The sequence below is a fragment of the Schistocerca americana genome, chromosome 9 (assembly GCF_021461395.2).
Source record: "Schistocerca americana isolate TAMUIC-IGC-003095 chromosome 9, iqSchAmer2.1, whole genome shotgun sequence".
Lineage (NCBI taxonomy): Eukaryota > Metazoa > Arthropoda > Insecta > Orthoptera > Acrididae > Schistocerca > Schistocerca americana.
In genome coordinates this window covers 796476-823831 of record NC_060127.1, presented here as the reverse complement: position 1 = coordinate 823831, position 27356 = coordinate 796476, and the positions used below count along the sequence as shown (strand labels likewise).

At 41.2% G+C, this 27356-nt stretch overlaps 1 protein-coding gene across 3 annotated transcripts in view; it reads left to right on the top strand.

The window, feature by feature from the left end:
• Positions 1 to 27356, top strand: part of LOC124550899 (zinc finger CCCH domain-containing protein 14) — a 203139-nt gene that overhangs the window by 108316 nt on the left and 67467 nt on the right. For all 3 annotated transcript variants that reach the window (XM_047125677.1, XM_047125676.1, XM_047125675.1), the window contains one exon: positions 15318 to 15625. In XM_047125677.1, coding sequence (XP_046981633.1) covers positions 15318 to 15625 — 308 coding nt within the window. The remainder of the gene's footprint in view (positions 1 to 15317; positions 15626 to 27356) is intronic.

The following is a 27356-nucleotide window of genomic DNA, read 5'->3' as shown; positions in this document are numbered from 1 at the left end:
GAGCTTTGATGGAAACCCAGTTCTAAGCAAAGCAGGGAAAGCAGAAAGGTGGAAGGAGTATATAGAGGGTCTATACAAGGGCGCTGTACTTAAGGACAATTTATGGAAATGGAAGAGGATGTAGATGAAGATGAAATGGGAGAAATGATACTGCGTGAAGAGTTTGACAGAGCACTGAAAGACCTGAGTCGAAACAAGGCCCCCGGAGTAGACAACATTCCATTAGAGCTACTGACAGCCTTTGGAGAGCCAGTCCGGACGAAACTGTACCATCTGGTAAGCAAGATGTATGAGACAGGCGAAATACCCTCAGACTTCAGGAAGAATATAATTATTCCAATCCCAAAGAAAGGAGATGTTGACAGATGTGAAAATTACCGAACTATCAGTTTAATAAGTCACAGCTGCAAAATTCTAACGTGAATTCTTTACAGACGAATGGGAAAAGTGATAGAAGCCGACCTTGGGGAAGATCAGTTTGGATTCCGTAGAAGTGTTGGAACACGTGAGGCAATACTGACCCTACGACTTATCTTAGGAAATACGTTAAGAAAAGGCAAACCTACGTTTCTAGCATTTGTATACTTAGAGAAAGCTTTTGACAATGTTAACTGGAATATTCTCTTTCAAATTCTGAAGGTGGCAGGGGTAAAATACAGGGAGCAAAAGGCTATTTACAATTTGTACAGAAACCAGATGGCAGTCATATGAGTCGAGGGGTATGAAAGGGAAGCAGTGGTTGGGAAGGGAGTGATACAAGGTTGTAGCCTATTCCTGATGTTATTCAATCTTTATATTGAGCAAGCAATAAAGGAAACAAAAGAAAAGTTCGGAGTAGGTATTAAAATCCATGGAGAAGAAATAAAAACTTTGAGGCTCGCCGATGACATTGTAATTCTGTCAGAGACAGCAAAGGACTTGGAAGAGCAGTTGAACGGAATGGACAGTGTCCTGAAAGGAGGGTATAAGATGAACATCAACAAAAGCAAAACGAGGATAATGGAATGTAGTCGAATTAAATTGGGTGATGCTGAGGAAATTAGATTAGTAAATGAGACACTTAAAGTAGTAAAGGAGTTTTACTATTTGGGGAGCAAAATAACTGATGATGGTCGAAGTAGAGAGGATATAAAATGTAGACTGGCAATGGCAAGGAAAGCGTTTCTGAAGAAGAAAAATTTGTTAACATTGAGTATAGATTTAAGTGTCAGGAAGTCGTTTCTGAAAGTATTTGTATGGAGTGTAGCCATATATGGAAGTGAAACGTGGACGATAAATAGTTTAGACAGGAAGAGAAGTGTGGTGCTACAGAAGAATGCTGAAGATTAGATGGGTGGATCACATAACTAATGAGGAGTTATTAGAGTAGAATTGGGGAGAAGAGGGGCTTGTGGCTCAATTTGACTAGAAGAAGGGATCGGTTGGTAGGACATGTTCTGAGACATTGAGGGATCACCAATTTAGTATTGGAGGGCAGCGTGGAGGGTAAAAATTGTAGGAGGAGACCAAGAGATGAATACACTAAGCAGATTCAGAAGGATGTAATCTGCAGTGGGTACTGGGGGATTAAGAGGCTTTGCACAGGATAGAGTAGCATGGAGAGCTGCATCAAACCAGTCTCAGGACTGAAGACCACAACAACAACATTTGGTTCAAGTACATTCTAGAAGTATACACAAATAGCAAGAATCACTGTACTGGAATGTTCTGTAGATGTATATATACCGTATGTGTTCTGGCCAGAGGTAGCTCGCTCCACGCTCTTGGATGTGCAAGTGCTGAATAAACCTTAGTTAAGTGAAGTTAGTGTTTGTCATTCATCTACTTACACCTTCCTCTACGTGACATTCTGCTGGTGGAGGCGCTGGGTTTTGGAACTTGTGATACCGCACATTATCGATGACCCAGTGGCTTCCCATCAGGCCATGACAGAGCCGCCGTTTACATTGCGAGAAACCCGAGTTCGGACCATATTCAACAGATCGCAATCTATCCAAGACAGGAGAAGACGTCACGATGACCGCAACTGTGTGCCACCACATGAGACATCCTTCCGTGTTCTCTGGTGACGATAGCTAAGATCCAAACAAGTGGCTGAAGGTATGTGAGCTCATAGCCAAATTTAACAAATGAGATGATACTGTGTGTTTGGCTAACATATTTTTTTACTTGGAGGGCACTTGCCAAGCAATGGTTTGAGAACAACGAGGAGAAATTCACAAGCTGGGAAGTATTCCAGGCAGAACTGTGCAAGTATTTCGGCGACACATGAGGACAGAAGTGCAAGGCTGAAGATAAAAATTAAAGTGCAGGACACAGCCTCTAGGAGAAACGACAGCATTCTACATTCGAGACGTCTTGGAGCTGCGTAAAACAGTGGATCCTCGAAAGGAGGAGGAAGATAAGGTTGCACATCTCATGAAGGGTGTTGCAGAGGACATGTATCAAGCCCTACTCCTGAAGGAGGTTTCGACAGCAGACGACTTCATAAAATGGGCCAGTATATCGAGACGATGCATCAAAAAAGAATTACACGCAAGAAGATTGAACAGCTTCCAAACATTGTATCGATGTCTGTGATGGAGGAAGAAACTGATTTCACAGGTGTTCTTCATCAGATAGTGAGAGAGGAAGTTCAGAAGGCACTCGGATTGCACGGCAAGCAAAAACCCAAGACACTTCAAGAGGTCATAAGGGAGGAAGTGGAACAGACATTGAACCCAATCTCTCGTCCTACATTTCTCTTTAAAACGGTAAAAAAGTCGAGTCCCAGGCGACATTACGTTCCTACAATGCTGCATTAGGAACCTGTTTGGGCACAAAAGAAGACTGATGTCTGGAGGACCCAGGATAACCAACCAGTATGTTTCCACTGTGGATGACCAGGACATGTGGTGCACTATTGTCGAGAAAGGCGGCGGATATTTGATGATGACGCCCGCACTAGAAGACAGCAGACCGATCTTAGCCGACGCCAAATCTGGGACGATGAAGATGGACGAGAAGATGTGGGTGCAAGATGACGTAGGTCACCATTGCCGCAAGCCAGCCACTGGAGAGGGCGCTCCCTAACATGTCGATCAAGGTCTCCATCACTGTTTAGGAGCTCCATCCGGTCACCTAGCCACCGCAACCTGGAAAACTAAAGGGTGCGACCTTCCTTGGAGGTGAAGCTGCCGAAGAGAAAAATCCTCCATCATCGATCACTACAAAAATGATAGGAAGCTACATCGATATCCTCCTGGATGGCTGACCAACCCAAGCTCTTGTGGACTCTGGAGCATCATATTCAGTCATTTCGAAGAAGTATTGTTGCCAGTTGCAGAAAACTGTATTCGTCGACAACAAAACATCTCTGCTTAAGGTGGCTATTGGGAAATATGTAAAACCCACAGGAAGATTCATATGGGTATAAGTGGCCATACACAGCCCTTAGAATTCATCGTCTTACAAAAGTGTAGTCATGACGCCATTCTCGGATGGGACTTTTTGAAAGCTTCTCAAGCAATTATAGACTGTGGTCGCTCGAAGATTATGCTATACGAGATGAGATACTGTGGACAGGAAGACGCACATCAGAGTGTGTGGGAACTATGTGTGCTGGATGAAGTGATCATTCCTGCGGTCAGTGCTAGAAGGTAACTGTCGTGTTGTTCCATGCATCAACCCATGGATCTTGTAGTGGAATGTAAAAGAAGCATACCACAGAAGAATAACTTGGTCTTCCCAGCCTCTGTCATCTCATTTAAGAATGGATCTGTTGCCAGAAACCGCAGATCCTTCCAAGAAGCATGTGTGTAGCAAACACTGAGCTGTTAATTGCAGAACAGCTGAGCATCATAGAAACCTCCCATGCAGAGTGTGTGAGCGAAATGAGCGCTCCCACTACGAGACAAGATCTTCTAGCTTGACTATCGCCAGATCTCACTAAGGAACAACAGAAGAAGCTACTTGCCATTCTTCGAGACTTCTCTGAATGCTTTAATCCACAGGTGAAGAGCAAATTAGACAAATAGACGGTGAAGCACTGAATTAGCACTGGAAGCCATCTACCAATAAGCCAGAGAGCATACTGTGTGTCAACAAAGGAACATCAAATAATTCACGACGAGGTAGAGAAAATGATGAAGAATGACATCATTCAGCCTTCTCAGAGCCCATGGTCATCACCAGTGGTTCTCATCAGGAAGAAGGATGGCAGTTGGTGCTTTTGTGTTGATTACAGGAAGCTTAATAAGATAACTAAAAAGGACATTTCCCCTCTTCCACGAATTGATTATACACTAGATTGTCTAAAGGAGGCTAAGTTTTTCTCAACCACGGACTTGTACTCGGGAAAGTGGCAAATCGAAGTAGATGAGGCTGATTGTGAGAAAACTACATTCATCACACCCGAGGGCCTGTATGAGTTTAAGGTAATGTTGTTTTGTTTGTGTAATGCACCAATAACATTTGAAAGAGTGATGGATAATCTTCTAAGACACTTGAAGTGGACGATTTTCTTTGTTATTTAGATGACATTGTAGTGTTCTCAGAGACATTTGATGAATATATAAAAAGACTGAGGGCCATTCTTAAGTGTCTCGAACAAGCTGGACTGAAACTTAATCCAAGAAAGTGTCTCTTTGGAGCAAAAGAAATCAAAATACTTGGCCACCTTGTGTCAAACAAAGGTGTGCGTCCAGACCCAGAAAAGGTGAGAGGTATAACAGAACTTCCTATTCCTGAAAGTATTAGAGATGTGAGAAGCTTCCTCGGATTGTGTTCTTAATACCGTCGTTTTATCAAATACTTTTGTACCAAAGCCAGGCCACTCCAAGAGTTGTTTAAGCCTATGCTAAATTTATCTGGGGTGTTACTCAACAAGATTCTTTCGATGTGCTGCGAAAAGCTCTGACGACTGACCCTGTACTTGGTCTGTATGATGAGAGAGCACCTACAGAACTACACACGGATGCCAGTGGATATGGGATCAGTGCTGTTCAGGTGCAGCCGAGAGAAACTACTCAACTACAGAAAGAGAATGTCTTGTTGTGAACTGGGCCATGTGCAAATTTAGGCAGTATCTCTATGGATGGCCATTCACAGTTGTTACCGACCATCATTCACTTTGTTGGTTGACAGGTCTTAAGGATCCAAGGGGACAACTCGCTGGATGAACACTATGTCTTCAAGAATATGACATTACCATAGTGCACAAAAGTGGAAGAAAACACCAAGATGCCGACTGTCTCCCAAAAGACCCTGTGCAAGACCATCAACACTTTGATGAAGATAGTGACTGTCTCGCTGCACTCCAGGAACTCTCTGCTGAGCAGAAGAAGGACGCCAAGATTTCTAAAATTATGCTTGCCTTAAATCGGTCAGAGGATGTGAAAGGACAATTTAAGGTAGTTAATGGATTACAATGCAAGAAAAACTTTGATCCGTTTGGAAAGAGGTGGCTACCAGTGATTCCTAAAAACATGTGCTTCAATGTTCTACAGAAATTCCATAACACACCTCAGGCCAGACATTTAGGATTTATTGAGACATACGATAGGATCTGCAAGAGATTTTTCTGGCCAGATTTATTTAGGAGAGTCCGTCACTGTGTCACTCTGTCAGGAGTGCCAGAGGAGGAAGGCAGTTCCTCAGAAACCACCTGGCTGACTCGCACCAATTCCACCAGTCGAAACGCCTTTCCAGCATGTTGGGATTGACCTCCTCGGATGATTTCCGATGTCTGCTAGTGGCAATAGATGGATTATTGTTTGCACTGATTATCTGACACGCTATGCCATTACAAAAGCCGTGAAAAGAGCCGAAACATTCGAGATAGCCAAATTCATCGTAGAAGACATTGTATGAAAACACAGTGCCCCAAGGTCATTAATTAAGGGTTGAGGGAAAGTTTTTCAATTGAATCTTGTGACAGAGATAAACCGTCGGTGCAACATTACTCATCACATAATGACTGCCTACCACCCGCAAACTAATGGGCTTACTGAATGCCTTAATAAGACCTTGGCTGACATGCTATCAATGTTTGTCAATGTTGAGAAGAGCAACTGGGATGAGGTGCTACCTTTCGTGACGTTTGCCTACAACACCGCCAAACAAGACACCACAGGATAAATGCCATTTTTCCTGGTGGATGGGCGTGAGGCGACAATGACACGGATGACGGCCACATCGGCCAGGTTTTAACCAGAGCGGAGGAAGCTTGGTAGTTAGTTTGACTCTGCACCCTGCAGGCTCAAGAAAACGATCACCGTACGTATGATGTGAGCCACTGCCCTGTTGTCTACCAGCCTGGTGACCTCGTCTGGATCTTCACTCTCGTTTGGAAGGTTGGTCTCTCTGAGAGAAGCTCCTCGGGCACTACTTTGGACCTTATAAGGTTGTAAGACAGTTGTCTGATGTTACTTATGAAGTTGAAGATTTCGACCCCGACACAAGACGACGAAAGAGCAAAGATATGGTCCACGTCCTTCGTATGAAGCCGTGTAAGGATCCTGCAACCCAGGGTAAATTCGAAGCTCCAGTGACAGGCAACAAGCAGAAAGGTAACGAAGAACGCCAGGGCGAACATTAGTCATAGGGAGTCGGAGAATGCAGGACCGACGACTCATTCCCATACTAGGAGGACATAACACCGAGACGCTGTTCTCTTAAGGCAGGCTCATCCAAGAATTGCGCCCGTGCCCAGCAGTGTAGTTCAGCGACCCGTCCACGACCGTGTGTCGCTAGTGTCGACATAGGAGCGAGAGAGAGAGAGAGAGAGAGAGAGAGAGAGAGAGAGAGCGCTAGCTAGCTGCGAAGCGAGTGAGACCGTGCACCACTGCTCTGCGGTGGACTGTCCTGCAGTCAGATCCAACACAAACAAAATAACAGAGGAAGCGCACCTCCATAAAAGACGCTGATGAGCGGTAAAACAAGCAAACCGTTTACCGTTTAGGTAACAACTAGTGTTCGTGTGGCAGAATTACTACGCAAAGCTTTAGACAACAATATCCAAAACAAGAATCAAAAAACATCTTAGTTGTTTTCTGACCCACAGGTTCATTCTATTAGCACTGCACGTGCACACTCGTCATATGTACAATAGGCGTCTTCTGAAAATTATATCAGTTTCTTTAATGAACTAGTCATAAATATTTTTTGTTGTACTTCGGGCTACATCTCTTTGTATCCCTTTTCAGAGTTTAGAAATCAGATCCTTAGTTTGCTGTTTTGTACGTAATAATTTTAACCGACCAAGTTTGAAAACTTATTAAAATAGAATTAAGGTTATAAAGTTCTTTAATTCTTACAGTCAACATTGTTAAAGAAGACAATTAACATTTTACACTTTCTTCTTTTTCGAGGAAACAGTTTTGTCAATGTTTGGTACAATATTCCCTGAGACTGATAACCTCAAAGAATTAGTCAAATTTTTATCGCCGAGTAATGAACGGTTGTTAGTTTCGGCAAGCCTTAAAAGAGAGAAAAAGCACTCACAGACATACGTGGAACCAAACATTGAGAGAACTTAGGTCGCGTGCTTGTGCAAAAGAGGATATTTCTCTCGTGGAAGACAGCTGTAAAAGTCATCCAAAGTTTTACACATGAGAAAGCAGTCCTTCAGACGGATATCGCACTGCGGGTCAATCAGCTCTAGTTGAAGCACTCGTGAGATGTCCTATGCCGAAGGGAAAACGGGTGAAAAAGTATATCTAAGGCCGATTGAAGCTCACTTATTTCCAAAAATCTTTTTTCAAACCGTTCTTGTAATTCGCAAATGATTGCAACATAATCTGAAAAATCCACATCTTCTTTAACGCTGTCTAGTATAGTGATTTTCACGTTGGAGTGAAATGTTCAAAGTATTTAAATGACCAGTAAGGTCACTCAAAAAACCAAATTCGCCACCCACTTAGGATCACAAAGTAATTCTTCTGGACGTCCTTTCATTTCCAAAAAGGTATTTATTTCGCCCCTCAATGAGAAAAACCAATGAAGCACCTTTCCTCTGCTCAGACATCTTACTTCGGTGTGGTAGGGGATATCTGTGTATTCCGCTTCCATCTCAGCCAGAAATTCTTTAAATTGGCGATGTGTGAGTCCATTTGAGCGAAGATAATTAACCGTTCACAGAACTTTGTCCATAACATTTTTTTATGTTGACAATCTTCGGACAAAGTGCCTCCTGGTGTATCAGATAATGGACTGTTGCGAATAAGGAACAGCCAACTTCAGCCATTTTTGACCTCACGTAACTCAGAAATCCAGTGCGTATCCCTCGTAGCGCAGGGGCTCCATCCCTTGTTACACTGGTCAGGCGTTCCCATTTTAAACCTATTGACTCTAACACATTTTCCACGGCTAGAAAAATATCCAAACCCGTGGTTGTGTCTTTTAATGGTATAAGATCGAGAAATTCTTAGGTGACACGCAGATTTTCGTCGACACCTCGAATGAATATGACGAGATGAGATCTGTCCGCAACGTCCGCGGACTCGTCAAGAGCGATAGAAAGTGAAATTAAGTTTGCCGCACTCTCCATTAATTGCTGCTCCATATCTGAAACCATATCTTTGACTCTGTGAGCGACAGATTGAGGCAAAAGAGCTATTTTTTCAAATTTTCCCGTGAGGTCTGGTGGACAAATAAAAGCCGCCGAGTCGACCAGGCAATCCTTGATGAGATTCCCAGCAGCAAAGGGTTTCCCTGCTTTCCCAGTTCTCAGCGATCATTTGTAGCTTGCGCACAAACTTTGCCCACCTGTTTCCTGCTCGTAGCACGCCAAAAATGAACATACACAATCCTGTTTTTAAAACACTTTTATCACTTTAACAATTAATTGTTTCATTCATTGAAACTCAAATAAAAAAACTAACAAAAAATATTGGTTTTAGATGCGTTTTCCCCCAGTTCCGCTGAGAAGGACAGCGATGTGTGGTCGCAAAATAAATTTTTTTCTATTGCAATATTTGCGTACAGTGGCATGGCGAGGCTCGTCGGGCGGTCTGCGCGGCCAGCTGAGCGACACGGCTCGGCCAGTGCGACAACGTACGAATTCGCCCGGGGCGCTGGCCGCGGGCGCAGTTTGGACGAGCCTGTCTTAAGGAGTGAACAATGTTGCAGAAGAAGCCGAGTAGCGCAGTCACCGTAGTGTAGTGGTTATGATACTAGATTTTTGCATGGAGGGTCGTGAATTCAAAACTCACCTGAACTAAAACATTTTAATTTCTATATTCAGTTCGAGTACATTCTAAAAGAATCCACAAACGGCAGGACTCATTGTACTGGAATATTCTGTAGCTGTATATATATACCATGTGTGTTCTGGCCGGAGGCAGGTTACTCTGTGCTCTTGTATGCGCGAGTGCTGAGTAAACCTTCGTTAAGTATTTGTCATTCATCTACTTACACCTTCCTCTACGTGACAATATTTCCAGTGTACATGGGCTGTCGAACTAGCTGCTTGAGACAGATTTCAGAAAATGTATTTAAAACTACTTCACATGACTGTCTGTATGCCTTGAAATGTATCCATAGACACGTCAGTCTACAATCATTAGCTTACAGTTGCCTCCAACTAATAATCCATGAAATAGGTATTCTAGAACTGTCAAAGTAGAATCAGATGGCCAGCAAAAACATCAAACTATTAACTTGTTTCCATCTACACCTGTTATGCATGACCATATAACTTCACTGTCAGACTCAACTTCAACCTCAGTAGGAAAAAAAAAAAATTTTTTTTTTTTTTTTCAACCGCACTGAACACCCCATCCAATGGCTTCTAATCCATCTTTCCGATTTACGTTCTGTGACTCGCTCAATATCTCACAGCTTTCCACTTTGGGTTTCACCCAGCTCTCGGTCCCGGGATCGATTTGAGCATGAGAACTTTCCCCGGGGCAGTAAATTTGTGAACTCTGTTATGAATATGGAGACAATTTACTGATAAAATTATGACAGTCAGTGTCTTTACTCTGAACACAGTCCGACTTACCTTGCTGTGTTTTGACTGGCGAATGCTCCTCCGAGTACCTCTAGCTAACGCCTAGCCTAAAAAAAAAAAAACCTCTCACGTGCACAACATAAGTACTCTGCTATCCGAACAGCTGCTTCTAGTGCACACCTGACCAATCAAGGGGAGTCCTACAAATCCCCAACCAATAATGTAAGTAATCTGCAGCCGAGACTGTAACAGAGTTGACAAATCCTTTGGTCGAGACCGACCAGTTGGCTCCAAAATCGAAGGACCCCGATCGACTCTGGGAATAATGCTGTAAATTAAGAGCTCTGCTCACACCCCATGCGTGCGGCCAGCAGCCTTTAACACTTCTGCCACCTGCCTATACGAATTGAGAACAGTCTCCGAACTCGTGCTGCAAGCATCGTCATTGCTGATGTGAAAGCAACTTGCAGCCGATTGCACCCTGCAAGCGAGGCCGCCTCCACATCTGGAATGAGGCCCCCTGTCAGACACACTGGTTTGTATTGGTTTTCTGTCCTGCTCCGAATGCTATATTGGGAAGGGGCTCTGTAATGCACCCAATGTTTGAGCTGTCTACCACTCGCCTTCCATCACTAAGGAAATGTTTGCAATTTGAGGAAAGAGTGAGAGACACCACACAGTACGTTCCTGCCATCTACTGATCGCACTGTGTCCGACCCCGTCCCACACACGTGCGGACCTGAGGCACGCGAGCGGCGCCAGTACTTACGGCAGAGCTCAGAGTTGTCGTGTGTCGTCTCGAAGCGAGACGTGCCGGCCCTCGATCTGTCCGTATCGGAGCACCGGTTCCTGTGCTGAAGTGAAGTGAGGGAAGCTGTCAAAAGTTGCCATTGAGTGGGGGAGCGAAAGACGTGAGGTCAGAGAATTCGAGTTGTTCTTGGCAAATGTGTTCCCCTCTTCTCCTCTCCTTCTCCGGGTAGAGTGCTTCCGAATCACATTGCGACTATTTATTCTTCCCCGTGCAGACGTAATGGAAAAATGAAAAATTCTCAGAAATGTCGGCAGTTCCTATTGTAAATGGTCTCCTGATTGTAATTCTTCAGTTTTATTGATAAGATAATTCTCTGTGTCAACTATGTTTTATTGAAAGAATGAATTTCAGATTCCAGAGAAACAGAGAAATTGAAATATACCAATATAGTGGTCAGAAATTCTGTATTTTGCCACTTCTTTGACCAATTAATGTTACTTGGGACACGACAAATATAAATGAGTTTTTTTTTCTTTCTACTAGTGTTATTAATTTTGGAAACAGATTATCAAAATACGAACTCCATGTTATGACAACTGCAGGGTTTGAATTAAACATGAACATGGCTAATATTTATAACAGATGGCTGCTTCAAATTGGAGTAATAAAATTTGTTTTGCATGGACTATAATAAGTTGCTTTTCCTGTCCTTTTCTTAACAAAATAGAGAGACCAGAAACCCACAGAATAAAGGGGGACATCACTTCGAGGTAGCCAGCTTCGGAGAATTTTGAGGTGGCAGCCTCTCGGTTTCAGTGCAGTGAGGCTAGGTCTGCCGTGCCGGCTGGTCACCAGCTTTACGACTGCCGGCTTCCCATATTTTCTTATTCTCAATAAAATACGCGATGCCCCAGCACCGTGTGGGAAGGAGCGTATTTGGTCTCCAGTGTGTTAGGTATAGCATTTGTTTGGCACTGGTGGAATGGAAATTTACTCTGTACTCGAGGTTTTAGTTCTGTTCATTCGAACAAGAAACTCACTGACGATTGAAATGCCAAATTATTTGTTGCATTGTATCAAATGTCTGGTTTGATAATGAAACTTCCGACTTTGTTAATGTAGTGCATATAACAGCCAGAATGCACGGTATTCAGTGCACTGTGCTACAACAGAAGATCTTTCTTAACAAAATCGGTAGTCCTACTATAAGGTGTGAAAACTACAGGTAAATCATAAAAACAGTTCATATTTGTAAGTAAAAAGACGGAAAAAGGAGAACAGAGCTTACAGGTAGCAGAAATGTTTTTGAGAACAGGAGTCAGATACACTAGAAAACAGGAAAAGAAATATATAGTTACAAAACCTAAAAGCTGACTTAAAGGACTGGAAAAAAATGGATAAATCACTTGACTAGAATGGACCTCACTACTGTTCTCAGAAAGGTACAGGTCATTTGTATGACTGAGAAACGGATAGGAAGAACAACACCCTAAACAATGAATCAAAGTTGTAATAGTCTATACACTGATATAAACAATGAAAACAGGTTTAGTAATGTATTTACCTAATTGTAAGATGAAGTGTTTTCCCAAATTCGTCATTTAAAAAATTCGGCTTCATCTTATATTCACAATTTATAATATAACTTTTGAGGTCTACATTTTTACATTGTTTAGTACAGTATTGGTAGAGTATTTGGGGGTAGTCTTACATTTATACAGGTCATCCTACATTTAGAGATGAAGCTTTGAAAGTCAAGGTCACATTTATTTTGAAGAATTCAAAAGGCCAGGGCTCCCCAAACAATACTCGCTTTCCACCAGGCCCGAGATTTCCCAATATGCCGAAGCATGCGATACATTGACGTCGCTCAAACAGTCGTGCGACAGTGACTTGCTAGTGAGAGGGATACACGAGAAACTGTGAACTAGCCACTGCATCTTACAAACTTTTGTTGTATTTGAACAGCTTTGCAACATTCCCATACATGTAGGATATTGCATACAAAAATTAATGCCTCTTTTCAATTAAAGCTAATATTCAAAAACCAAAATGTTTTCCTTCAGAAAACACTTGATTCAGAACCCTGACAAACATTTTATTTGGGTACAAGAGACTGTAACAATTTACCGAGTGATTGCGAATGAGAAGTTGTGACTCACCATATAGTGAAGATGCTGAGTTGCAGATAGGCATAACAAAAAGACTGTCACAAATAAAGTTTTTGGGCAGTAAGGCCTTTGCCAAAAATAGTGTGTGTGTGTGTGTGTGTGTGTGTGTGTGTGTGTGTGTGTGTGAGTGTGTGTGTCGTCTATTTTTGACGAAGGCTTTACTGGCTGAAAGCTTTATTTGTGACAGTCTTTTGTTGTGCCTACCTGCGACTCAGCATCTCCACAGCATCTGGTGAGTAGCAACTTTCATTTTCATAATAGTAGGACATATGGAGACATATTTAACGTTTACTTCAGTATTTCCTTTAGGTATCCCTGCACAGATTGATGTAGTACCTGTCGAGGATATGCAGCCAAAGTGAAATAACAGAAATGGAAAAGAGAAAAGTTCACTGAACTAGCACAAATGAGAGATATTACATCCCATTTGAAATATATAAAAAAATTAAAAGATTTTCACAAATTGCAAGTCAACACATTTTATGAGAGGAAGAACAAAGCTAAGAAAGAATGCACAAAGAACTGCCTCTGCCTGACATTACAAAGCTGTACAATATAAATGCAGTTACATATATACACTTTCAACATCCACTGTTTGTCCAATGCAGAAGTTTCAGTTTTCCTTTATCGTGAGTGTTCTACCAAATAAAGTAGCTGTGATGACTTGATGTCTGTTTTTACATTTTGTTATGACTCCAAGGTTGTTAAAAATGTTGATGTATTGTGTGATTCATTTTCTGGTTAAAATAAGATTTATTCAATTTTTGCTGAGTTCGGTTATGGTAGAGAGAAGGTTTGACTCTGTGAAGGTAAAATTTTCAAAATGAGGGCAATCTTATTTGGAATGTGATAAAAACATGGGCTTATGAACCAGACAGTTCACACAGAAATCACTGATTATGATTGGCTGGAGGTGTTCATATCAGCTCGACCAAAGCCTTCACCATTTAATTTTGTTGAAGCTACACCTGAAACTTTCTACCAATGGATAGCACTCCTGATGGCCTTCTACAAGCAGAAGTGTCCTTGTCCTATATGTCCTGTTAGAGAAATCAACTTAGACATGACTCCCTAGAGACTGGTGAAATTCAAACTAACTTACGATGGGGCATTGGAGACAGCTGCTTTGAAATCAGCTCATCCAGGTGCAAATCCCGTGGACTAGGGTTTGAATTTCCTGAGTTTTCTTATACCAATAAGACTGTACAACAATCTCGAAACTTGATCAATTTGTTACTTTGATATAGTTCCAAATTCAGACGGGATCTACTTTATATTTTCAGACATACTACCCATCTCTCATAAGAAATACCAGGATCTCTAGGTTTTGAAAAAATTTTGTGGATTAGAAGCACAAGAAAATTAGATTGTCTTACTAATGCGTGAAGTTCCCAGAATAGACAATCTTGTAATGCTTTTTAAATATGGTTCGATTCTTATTTCGGATAATGATGGAAAAAGCAATGTTTACGCTACTTCTCATGGACTTGGCCACTGCTTTCATTGAATAAGTTTTACTTAGTGTCTTAATATGTAGCATCAAAAGTTTGAAAAAATATGCAGTAATATTATTTAAGATTTGCAATTTCCAAAATAAGTGTAAATGTTACAGAACTGTAAGACTGGGAAAAGATTTAAATACAAATGTTTATGTTCTGTTAAATTTCAAAACTGTGTTCAGCTCATTCATTCCTTTCCAGATCCCTTCATATGTAAAATAAACAGAAGTAATATTAGCTTTCATTTCATTTTAAATAATTTCTGTAGTTGATAGCTGATTCTTAAGACAATTCAATGAAGAAAATAGGAGACTATTCCCAGGTTAATCATTCCACAGTAGAACAAAAAGTTCATAGTTATTTAGTAAGAGACCACCATTCATTTACAATTAAATTCCCTGAATTCCATACTTGTAGTTTTTCATTATTTTTCTTTCTCGAGAAGAATTAAAGTTAACTTCATATTTATCAGTTGAAGACATAAAGTCTGTAAATTAGTGTGTAATCATGCCAAGGTCAAGGCCGAGAAGGGCCTTCATATCCAGGGAGTGCGCACTTAAGTACTCGTTCTTGGGCAATTAGTTCTCAGAGTGCTCATTCTCTTGTACTTACTTTCATTCTCTTCAGTGTAACTGAGGCTTTAAGAAAAAGATATGTGCTAGAGTTACATTACCTTTGCAGAAAGAGTTTGGTCCAACCAGAGTTGAATTGTTACACTAGGTGACATTTCGGATGGGAGGCCAATGTTTCTTTCAGTCATCTGTGTGGGAGGGTAATTATATTGGGACTGTACTGTAATGACATTATTTAGATATTATAATTTTTATGTCCTTTCTGACATCCTGTCACAGGAATACACTCCGGTTTCTTTGTAATACTCAACTTACAGGACCTGTTGAATACATTGCTCCTTTAGAGTTCTTGTTCCTAAAATAAGTGAAACATTACGTTTGTCTTTCATACAGGGAGCCTGTTGCACGTCCAAATCCACAGTTTGTTGTTACATTGGATGGATTGGACGTCTCCATGTTTCCGAATGCCGGTACAGACGATGACGAGGGGCCGGCAGATCCAGGGTGTCCTGTCGACCGAGACGTCTCGAAAGTGGACTCTGGCAGCAGTGGTGTGGGACGTTCTGCGGGCACACCATCCACTGGCAGGGCGACCATTGTACAGAGGGTGGAGCCGCGCCTCCGGCTAGGACCGATGCCGTCAAACCACCACCCTCAGCAGCAGCAACTGCAGCGCGGGGGTGGGGAGGTGTCGTCAATAGGTACGGAGGTCTCCTTTCTGTTCTGTATTACTGTCAAATTGTGAATGTGTTTGATAAACAGGCACTACTAGAAAAACTTTGGACCGTGTCTTGGACAAGTGCATGAGCGCGCGCGCTTGCCCGCCTCGACCCCCCCCCCCCCCCCCACACACACACACACACACACACGCACACATTGTAGCAGCCTACTGCTGCAGTGCAGCTATACTTAGAGGGGTTGAGTGGTTGAAGAGAAGTGGTCAGATGCGAGTTGGGGCAGTGTGTTACCATTTTAGAGTCTTGTTGGTAATTTGTATCTTTCTAGCTTTGGGCTGCTAACTGTTGGTCACCCACACCCTGAAAACACTGAAGCAAAAAAATCTGTTTCCCAGTCAAAAGCAACTTGTGTGCCTTTATGCCAGTTTCATTATTTTTCCTTTCACCTAACAAAGGTGCGTACAGAAGTTCTAAAAGCAGCAGATTGCCTTATTAATGCACATTTTGTGGATATTCCAGTGTTTACTGTATGAGATGTCAGTGCGTAGATTTCTGGCATGAAAGCCAATAATATTTGTTAGTTAGTTTGTTTGATTCAAAATAAACTTTTGCATAGTGAACATTTACTGCATAAAATCTCAAATTTATATGCAGAACTGGGATATTGCCATTTACTGTTTCACATCTTGCAGATCGATACAATGGTTTCATTTTGGAAATATGTCACATTAAACGTTTGTTATTGTCACACCTTAGGCATTGTACAAAAATTGTAGTCTGGATTGTAGTGACAAGTCAATGGTGCATCCTGGAACTACACCCTACACCCAAGTGCATCACTGAAAATGACCTGCTGGAAAAATAGTGTAACATGTTCGCTCATGGGGGAAAATCTGAATAAATTCTTAAGTAATGAATGTGTAGGTAAAGACAGTCTGCATTTAAATAGGTTAGGTTCAAATATTTTTAGCAAAATGTTCACTGATGTGTGTAAAATTCTGCAAAATAGGGGAACTTATAAGAAGTGATGGGGGATGAGAAACAGTGTTTGGTAACAAAAGCAGTGAGACTGAAATGGTATGAAAGAATGAGTATGCTTGAGTCCATAAATATAAAAGAATGCCCCTATATAATGCACTTGAACATAAATGGTCTAAAGTGCTGACTTTTGAAACGAATGGGTGAATTACAAATTATTATTCTGAATGTAGACATATCAGTTATTTTCCTCAGTGAACATCGGCTTACATCTGATAACATTAAAATTCTTAATAAAATTGAAAATTTCAAACTAGCCAACAGCTATTGTAGATGAGAGAAATCACATGGATGCTCTTTCATACTTACTCATTCTGATATAAAATATGAAATAAGAAATGATTTTAACCATCTGAATGAAGAGTGCGTATTTGAAAGCTGCTGTATCGAGTTGAGGGACCTAAATGTCGTAGTGGTTTCTATTTATAGAGTACCAGAGAAAGCTACAGTTGAAGCTTTTCTGGTGAAATTTCATTGTCTGCTTGAAAAACTCAGTAAAGAAAAAGGAAAATGATAGTAATAGCTGCTGACTTTGATATTAATGTCATAACTGAAAGCAATGACGTCCTGATTCACTGACTTGATAAAAAAAACTTTGGCTTCAAAATAAACCTCATGCAACCTACAAGAGTAAATGCACAGTCAGATACCTGTATTCATAATATTCTAACAAATTATGTACTTGGAGATGTTTATGAATTTTGCTTGGATTTAGGAATCTCTGACCACTCTGAATTTTCATTTAACTACCAAGAAAGAAATTTCCTGTAACAAAAGCCATATGAAAAGGAACTTCACTGGAAAAAAAAATCATTTACATTTAGAAATAAGTTAAGAGAGATTGAATGCCATTACTACAGCTGTATTTCAAGTAACAGTAACTTAAATAATTTATAAGTAGTTTCTTGAAATATTTATTTAAACTTTTCCACTTAGCACTACATGCAACAAAACAACCAATAAACTTTAAATTTATAACCCAGGGTATAAAAATTTCTAGTGCCAGGAAGAGGAAATTCCACAGTGAACTGAAATATAATAAAAACAGACGTCTTACCGAGTATGTCCGTCATTATAAAGCTATATTTATAAAAGTTGTGAAGGCAGCCAAACAATTTGCAGACAGGAAGTTCATCGTACAACATAAAAGTAAAACAAAAGCAATATGGTCTGTTGTCAAATCAGAGATGAATTCTTCATAAATGTGCCAAAGTCAGATATTGATGTAGCAGAGTACCAGAGTAAAGTAAATCCCTTTGGAATCCATCAAGAAGCTGAATATCATACAGATTTTAAAAAAGTCACAATAAAGAATGTGGAAAATGTTATATTATCATTAAAAAATTTAAAAAATTTGCTGGGTGGGATGGGATACCCACTGAAGTGATTAAAAGAGTGTGTGGCATAATAGCACCTCCCCTAACTAAAATATTCAACCAGCCTTTTGAACAGGGATGCTTTCCCAATGTTTTGAAGTATATCAAAGTCAGACCTCTGTTCGAGAAAGGGTCGCGGGAAGACATGTGATACTATTGGCCTATTTCTATTCTTCCAGTCCTGTCAAAAGTGTTAGAGAAACTAACTGCAAACCAGATAAAAAATTTATTGTAAAAAATTATATTATTATAATTAACCGGTTTGTATTTCAACCAGGAATAAACACTCTGGATGCACTGATAACTTTATTGAAAAGATAGGTAAAACATTGGACCAAAGGAGTAAAGTTGCAAGGTATCTTCTGTGATCGCACAAAAGCATTTGACTCTATGAAATGTGACTTGCTTATCTACAAATTAGACAAATACTGGATTAAGGACAGTGCTCTAAATTGGCTAACATCATACTTACACAACAAAAAACAGAGGATAACTATCACGTCAGGTGCAGTGAACGATTATTCCAAATGGAATACAGTATCATAAGGTGTGGCTCAAGGCTCCATTTTGAGGCCAGTCCTCTTCCTGTTCTGTGAAAATGAGTTACCCATAAATATAAATTCAGCATCAGTTCTGTTTGCAGATGATACTTTTGTTTTATTGAAGATGCAGAAAAAATTAAAGAGCTCCATCATAAGCACACTGAATACCTTAGAAAACTGGTTCCAGTTTAGTGTGTTGCAAAATCCCATACAGTACATTTCAAAATGTGTGGAATTTAAAATACAACATAACGATCAAGTTATCAAAGAAGTTGACACTGGCAAATTCCTGGGACTAAATGTGGACAAGAACTTAAGGTGGAATACACATATTGACTTCCTGTCAAATAAACTAAGCAGTTTTGCATTTGCAATGCAAATACTAGCAAATTCCACTGACTTGAGAACACAAAAAATTGCTTATCACAGTTGCTTTGAATCTGTCATGACATAAGAGATCATTTTCTGAGGAAGTTAAAGTAGTGAATCTCAAATACTGAAACTGCAAAATTTTCTTTTGCAATACACGTGTACTGCACAGCGAACAGAGTCCTGTTACCCATTATTTTGGAAACTGCTAATTCTGTTTGCTCCGTATACATTTATGAAATTATATTCTTCAGAGGAGAATCATTTTAACCATACAAAATGATCATTTGAGCAAGGGGTAATTAAGTGTTAGATGATGAAATTTTACCATGATTTAACATGTCTCCTGATTTAGATTGTGGACGTTATGAGACAAATAAACCACAGTTCACTACCTACAGATTAATTATTTGGGACACAGTTTAAAAGACATTGCAACCATGTGGCCACCTTTGATGTGTCCGAATGGTTCAAGATGTCGCCCAGTTTCCCACCTGACTGATCTGACCGATACAGGTCTCTCCTCAGGAGCCAGTGTCGATCAATTAAATTGCGCATGGAGCTTAGAAATTTAAAATTTGGGGATGTTGCTCTTATACTGTAGGCATTGTTTAAGAAGGGATTTTTCAAAGTTCCATCCATAAGTGTGTTAATTAGGGGATGAAAGATTTTTTGAAAATGTTTACCTGTTAAAACAATTATGAAGCTATAACTACAAAAATTGATATTTGGCTTCTCATTTCAGAATTTTTGGAAATTTCCTCCCTGTGGGGATGAACGAGTTCATGGCAGATTTTTTGAAAAAGGAATTGCCAAAGCATTTTTAAATTACATCTACGAAACTAGTATTTGACAGTTACAAATAAAAAAATATTTGTTTTAGTGTTTTTGGAAATTCAAACCCTAAGGGGTTAAATAGAGGATGAAATGTTTAATGAAAATTTGAGTTTGGCTTTTCAGTGAGAGATAAAAAATTACAGGTTTCGGTGTTTTTGGGAATTTGACCTCTAAAGGGGGGGATAAGGCCTGGATGATCCACTGTCTCACCATCACACAGACCAAACAGGATAGAAACTTGATATTTGGAGATGATATTGATCTTCCAGGTATACTGTAGGCATCTTTCAGTAAGTGATTTTTCAAAATTTCATCCCTAAAGAGTCGAAGTAGGGAAATATTTTTTGAAAATATGTCACTATTAAGACTACGAAAATTGGTGTTTGGTTTCTCGGTCAGAAATAAAAAAAATATATGCTCCATCATTTTTGGAAATACGACCACTAAGGGGGGTAAAAGAGTGGGTATAAGTTTAGTTTATTTTGAAAATAAATCATTATTAAAGTTCGACTAGAGCATTTATAAAGCTAGATCTATGAAGACTGATATTTGACTTCCCAGTTTTATAAATAAAATTGAAAGAAACATTCCACATGGGAAAAATATATTAAAAAAACAAAGATGCTGTGACTTACCAAACGAGAAAGCGCTGATAGATACACGATAAAAAACACACAATCACAAATTTCAAGCTTTTGCAACCCACGGTTGCTTCATCAGGAAAGAGGGAAGGAGAGGGAAAGACGAAAGGATGTAGGTTTTAAGGGAGAGGATAAGGAGTCATTCCAACCCCGGGAGTGGAAAGACTTATCTTAGGGGGAAAAAGGGACAGGTATACACTCGTGCGCGCATGCGCGCGCCCACACACACACACAAACACAAACACACACACACACACACACACACACACACACACACACACACACACACACACACATCCATCCGCACATATACAGACACAGGCAGACATATGTAAAGGCAAAGAGTTGGTGCACAGATGTCAGTCGAGGCGGAAGTACAGAAGCAAAGATGTTGTTCAGAGACAAGTGATTGCCGAGGGGCGGCAATTCGAAATTAGTGGAGGTTGAGGCCTGGTGGGTAACTGGAAGAGATCCTCATTACCAACAAACACTGCCTGCCTGTGTCCGTTCATGCGAATGGACAGTTTGTTGCTGGTCATTTCCACATAGAAGGCTTCACAGTGTAGGCAGGTCAGTTGGTAAATCACGTGGGTGCTTTCACACGTGGCTCAGCCTTTGATTGTGTACACCTTCCGGGTTACAGGACTGGAGTAGGTGGTGGTGGGAGGGTGCATGGGACAGGTTTCACACCGGGGGCGGTTACAAGGGTAGGAGCCAGAGGTTAGGGAAGGTGGTTTGGGGATTTCATAGGGATGAACCAAGAGGTTACAAAGGTTAGGTGGACGGCAGAAAAACTCTCTTGGTGGAGTGGGGAGGATTTCATGAAGGGTGGATCTCATTTCAGGGCAGGATTTGAGGAAGTCATATCCCTGCTGGAGAGCCACATTCAGAGTCTGATCCAGTCCCGGTGAGTATCCTGTCACAAGTGGGGCACTTTTGGGGTTCTTCTGTGGGAAGTTCTGGGTTTGAGGGGATGCGGAAGTGGCTCTGATTATTTGCTTCTGTACCAGGTTGGGAGGGTAGTTGTGGGATGGGAAAGCTGTTTTCAGGTTGTTGGTGTAATTGTTCAGAGATTCAGGACTGGAGCAGGTTCGTTTGCCACGAAGACCTAAGCTGTAGGCAAGGGACCGTTTGATATGGAATGGGTGGCAGCTGTCATAATGGAGGTACTGTTGCTTGTTGGTGGGTTTGATGTGGACGGATGTGTGAATCTGGCCAAATCTGGACAAATGGAGGTCAGCGTCAAGAAAAGTGGCATGGGATCTGGAGTAGGACCCGTTGAATCTGGTGGAACCAAAGGAGTTAAGGTTGGAGAGGAAATTCTGGATTTGTTCTTCACTGTGAGTCCAGATCATGAAGATGTCATCAATAAATCTGTACCAAACTTTGGGTTGGCAGGCCTGGGTAACCAAGAAGGCTTCCTCTAAGCGACCCATAAATAGGTTGGCATACAAGGGGGCCATCCTGGTACCCATGGCTGTTCCCTTTAATTGTTGGTATGTGTGGCCTTCGAAAGTGAAGAAGTTGTGAGTCAGGATGAAGCTGGCTAAGGTAATGAGGAAAGGGGTTTTAGGTAGGGTGGCAGGTGATCAGCATGAAAGGAAGTGCTCCATCGCAGCGAGGCCCTGGACATGTGGGATATTTGTGTATAGGGAAGTGGCATCAATGGTTACAAGGATGGTTTCCGGGGGTAACATTGGGTAAGGATTCCAGGCGTTCAAGAAAGTGGTTGGTGTCTTTGATGAAGGATGGGAGACTGCATGTAATGGGCTGAAGGTGTTGATCTACGTAGGCAGAGATACATTCTGTGGGGGCTTGGTAACCAGCTACAATGGGGCGGCCGGGATGTTTGGGTTTGTGAATTTTAGGAAGAAGGTAGAGGGTAGGGGTGCGGGGTGTCGGTGGGGTCTGGAGTCAGGTGAAAGGTTTTGTAGAGGGCCTAAGGTTCTGACTATTCCTTGAAGCTCTGCCTGGACATCAGGAATAGGATTACCTAGGCAAACTTTGTATGTACTGTTGTCTGAAAGCTGACGCAGTCCCTCAGCCACATACTCCCGACGATCAAGTACCACGGTCGTGAAATCCTTGTCAGCCGGAAGAATGACGATGGATCAGTCAGCTTTCAGATCACGGATAGCCTGGGCTTCAGCTGTGGTGATGTTGGGAGTAGGATTAAGGTTTTTCAAGAAAGATTGAGAGGCAAGGCTGGAAGTGAGAAATTCCTGGAAGGTTTGGAGAGGGTGATTTTGAGAAAGAGGAGGTGGGTCCAGCTGTGATGGAGAACGGAACTGTTCCAGGCAGGGTTCAATTTGGATAGTGTCTTGGGGAGTTGGATCATTAGGAATAGGATTAGGATTATTTTTCTTCATGGCAAAGTGATATCTCCAGCAGAGACTACGAGTGTAGGACAGTCAATCTTTGACAAGGGCTGTTAGGTTGAATCTGGGAGTGGGGCTGAAGGTGAGACCTCTGAATAGGACAGAGGTTTCGGGTTGGGAGAGAGGTTTGGAGGAAAGGTTAACTGCTGAATTGGGGTGTTGTGGTTCCAGATTGTGTTGACTAGAATTTTGAGGTTTTGGGGGGAGTGCAGCTGGAAGTGGGAGATTGAGTAGACGGGAGAGACTGTCTGTGTGCAACGAGAGGAGGTTGAGGTTTGTTGGAAAGGTCATGGAGGGTGAGTGAGTTGCCTTTCTGGAGGTGGGAAACCAGGAGATGGGATAGTTTTTTGAGGTGGAGGGTGGGATGCTGTTCTAATTTGCAGTTGGTTTGTAGGAGAATGCTCTGAACAGCCGGTGTGGATGTGGGAGAGGAAAGATTGAGGACTTTGATTTGGGGTAGGAGTTGACAGGTGTGTTCATTGGCTGAGTTGATGTGTAGGTGAAGAATTAGGCGGGTGAGGGCTATGGATTGTTCAGTTTGGAACTGATATAGGGACTGATGGAAAGAATGGTTACAGCCAGAGATGGGAACTTTAAGTGTGAGGCGTTTGGGGGTAATGCCAAATGGTAGACAGGAATGAGTAAATAAAATATGGGAGCGTAATCTGGCTAGGGCGAAGGCATGTTTGCGGAGGGAATGTAAATAAATCTTAATGGGGTCGTTGTGAGGATGTTGTGAGGGTGACATGGTATTGGAATGTGGAAAGTGTAACATGAGGCTCAAAGGAAATAAAAATAAAAATATATGGCTAGAGATAAAGGCGAACTAGAAAGCAACTGGAGATCTGGTGTGAAAAAGTCGAAAAAGTGTTGGTTAAAACTGAGCTATGTTGATCCTGTGGTGAACTTAGGTTGGTAAACAACGATGTGCACAAAGGTTAGGTGGTTGTGTTGCCTCCAAAACACGTTAAAGGATGGAGAAATTCGGGATAATTTCGAAAAAAACTGCGTGTAAATGTATTAAAAGGAGTGGTTTTGTGGTGGCAGATTATGAAAATGAGGCTAACAATTGTCTGACAAAGAAATAATAATTTAAAACCCATGGGAAGCGGCTGAAAAATGATCGGTGTTGTGGGAAAAACGGAAATGGAAATGTAGCGAAAGTTGTTAGAACTAGCCAATGGTTGTTTAATAGGTGAAAGGAACTGTTTGTGAACTGGGAATGGTGGATTTTATAGCAGCAGTAGTGTTGAAAGCGGAAATTTTTTTTTTTTTTTTTTTTTTTTTTTTTTTTTTTTTTTTTTTTTTTTTTAGTTATGGTTTGGAAGTAAGTTACGTATTATTGAGTATATATATGCAGCATAAAATTGTATGGTAGATTACGGTAAAAAGGAGAAGGTGAATACAAAGTGAAACTACTTGCACAGACAAAAAGAGAAAGTAAGATGACAGAAAAGATTTCGAAATGCAACAGTGACAATAACAAACGTAATTGTTGGGTTCAAATTAATGATATGAATATAATAGAGGGAAACATTCCATGCGGGAAAAATATATCAAAAAACAAAGATGCTGTAACTTACCAAACGAAAGCGTTGGTACATATATATTGTTTTTGAAAATTCAACCCATAAGACGGCGAACCAGAGGATGAAAATTTTTATAAAAATATTTTGACTTCTAATAGAATATGTGTTAGATAATGGAAGTTATTTCAGAAAACACCACAAGATTTCAAAAGGCAGGGTTATTAAAAACCTCCAACTCCAGCTTGCAGAACCTTATTTGGTCAGAAGTAAATTCAGAAAAGATTATGCTTTTGTAGTGTTCATTAGTATGAAAAGTTCATATGATGTTGGAATTTGTGAATGTCATAAAAATTTGATTAAAGAAAAAAGATTAAAAAAAACTGTGAAGACCTAAAGTGTACGCAAGTGAAGCAGCAGGTGCTAAGCTACTTCATTACAAACAGTTTCGAATCTGTAACTAATGGTTGCAAAAGTTTTGAGACAGATGAGAGTAGCAATTTGGTTATGCCAGTTCACTATCATTCTTACTATATTACGCAGCTACAGCAAGCGAAGACAAGCGTTATTGGTACAGAGCGACGAATAGAGGTTTTGCCACTTCCATTAAAATTAACAAGTTATCGTGCCTATCTGTCCCCTTCGTACTGCTGCGTGCAGTGTGTTCCTGCTATACGCAGTGGCAGTCTGTGTCGAATCGTAGTAGTGTAATGCGAGGAGTCCTTACGTCTCCGTCAATCAAATGAGTGCACGTCCGAATCTTCCTGTCTCCCTTTAGTCATCAGTCTCCAAACGTCAGCCTTCGAATCCTCGTCTCACAGTGACTATTGTGACTATCTGTCTCAGAATTTCTCCGTGTCTGAATAATCCTAAAAATGCACTCCCTCGGTCCGTCAACAGTCTTTCGCACAACTGAAATTTCCAGCCAGTTGTCAGATTTATTGCCAGCACTGGCCAATGGTATAATTTTACAATGTTTTTTATCCTCCCTCCAGCAACTGCATAAACCTGTTTTTCCGATCGGCTTTTTTACGACCTCTCTCTGTCTGAAAAGTGGAACTCTGGGCCTACCTCACAGACCGTCTACCGGTGCTGAACCTTGCTTTTTCCAGTCGGCTAGTTTTTGCCTCCGTGGAAAAACAAAACGGGAAACCGAGTCCTACTCTCCGAGTCGACTCGGCGGGTTGTCAGCTGCAGGGTGGAGCCGTGGACGTTAGTATTTTCGTTACACTTTCTAAATATGTTATCTGCGGGTGGAGCCCATGCTTTCGTATACCCGGAGTAGCGTTTCTGCGAAATCCCTCGTACGACCGGCCACGTCTTTCTCGTTACCCCGAGAGAGCGTCGTACGGCCTGCAGGTCAGTCCGGGGAGCCGCACTTTCGGCAGCGAGACTGTGTCCCCACGTGTGGCCCTCTGTTGTGGCAGTCTGCCCGGGCAGCAGCTCGGCGACTGCTCGGACGTTCACACGGAGCACCGTTATTCTGCCTTCCCTCGACTGTGGGTTCGTCGTCTGGCTCGTGAGCACACGGCCTCCTACGTTCCGAGGAGGCAAACCCCCTCACAGCTCCCACCTTTACTAGTGCTCGCTGTCTCTCGATGCCACCTCGTCCACCTTTAACGTCGTTAAAAGGCACACGTGAAATCCTGTCGTAGTATAAAATGGCATACACTTAATACTGCCACTGCAGTCACAGTCAAGTCTGTCCTTACAGTTCTGAGTACAACTGGTGTGTTCAATTGTTAGGGACGTATTAATGCATTCCGTCACCACTTACGAGGGTGAGATGTGGCCGATTGTAATGGTAGGATACCTCTCAGTGCGCACAGCAGAAAAAAGCCTAGCCGTCAGCACGACCATCCTGAGCCGACTGCTCGCTCCAGCCTACCTGCCGCTCTCTGACACACTACGTACGAGACATTGCCGGCAGCAAAGGATTAGCGTACTGTTTCATGTTCTTTGATTTGTTTACATTAAATCTTACACTGCCACACGAATTGTGATTTCCCATTGTTTAAAACGAATTTATTATCTGATTTAATCATTCTAAACTCTTTTTATAAACCTAAAATTTTGCCATTCGTATTGTTATTGCTTTCTTGAGTAAAGTTTTGTATCTTTGTAGGGCTAAATAAGTGAATACACCTAATGAATTTGTGAGCATTTTACTGTAATAGAATATATTGTGTATATCTGTACAGTGTGTTTTCTGGGCCAATAATAGTAGTGCATATTAAACTGAGTCTCCAGAAAACAGCTCTGGCAGAAAGAATAACGCATTATGAGCACCGACCGAAGATGCATTAGTTTTCCTCGTGCGGACACTGCGTACACCGACAAGGTACCCGTAAGGAGATGAAAAAATTTGTCACAACTTGTAGCAGTTTGCCTGCTTTATTTATTTAATTTGTTGTCCTCGGTGTCGACGTACTGGCTGAAAAAATAGGGGTTGGATGTGCGACCACTGTCTACTGTAAATAATGGAGTGGACAGATGCACAATTGCGTTTCACAGTACATTAACTTTCACTTTTCACAACCCCCCAATAATACACATTTATTTGGCCAGTGCACTATTGTTCTAACTACCGATAAGCCTCATTAATAGTTAGCAGCCGAACATCCACTTACTTCTAAAATAGTTTCCTGTTGAACATCGATGAGCAGTAAAAACATAACCACAAAGTTCACAGTTCTTGAAGAATAGAAAGTTACGTATGGAGTAGACACTGTCATTGTGTTTACACGTGCCCTAATTGCTTAATACTTATACCACAGTTAAGTTGAAGCATTGTTGTTGATCTAACCAACACTGGTTTCTCGTCTGAAACTTGGCCGAGGGCTGACTGTGTCGTGACCAAAAATCGGGACCTTATATATCATCACAATAATAGGTACTGAAACTACATATTGTTTAAAGTTAAATTTAATAAATTACAATGAAAATTTAACTCATTAATTTAACTGAATACACAAAAAAAATTGGTACTTTTTACAGTTTCTTCTACTACAAGGGTTAAGCTAAATTATTTGTTTAAATCATGAAATC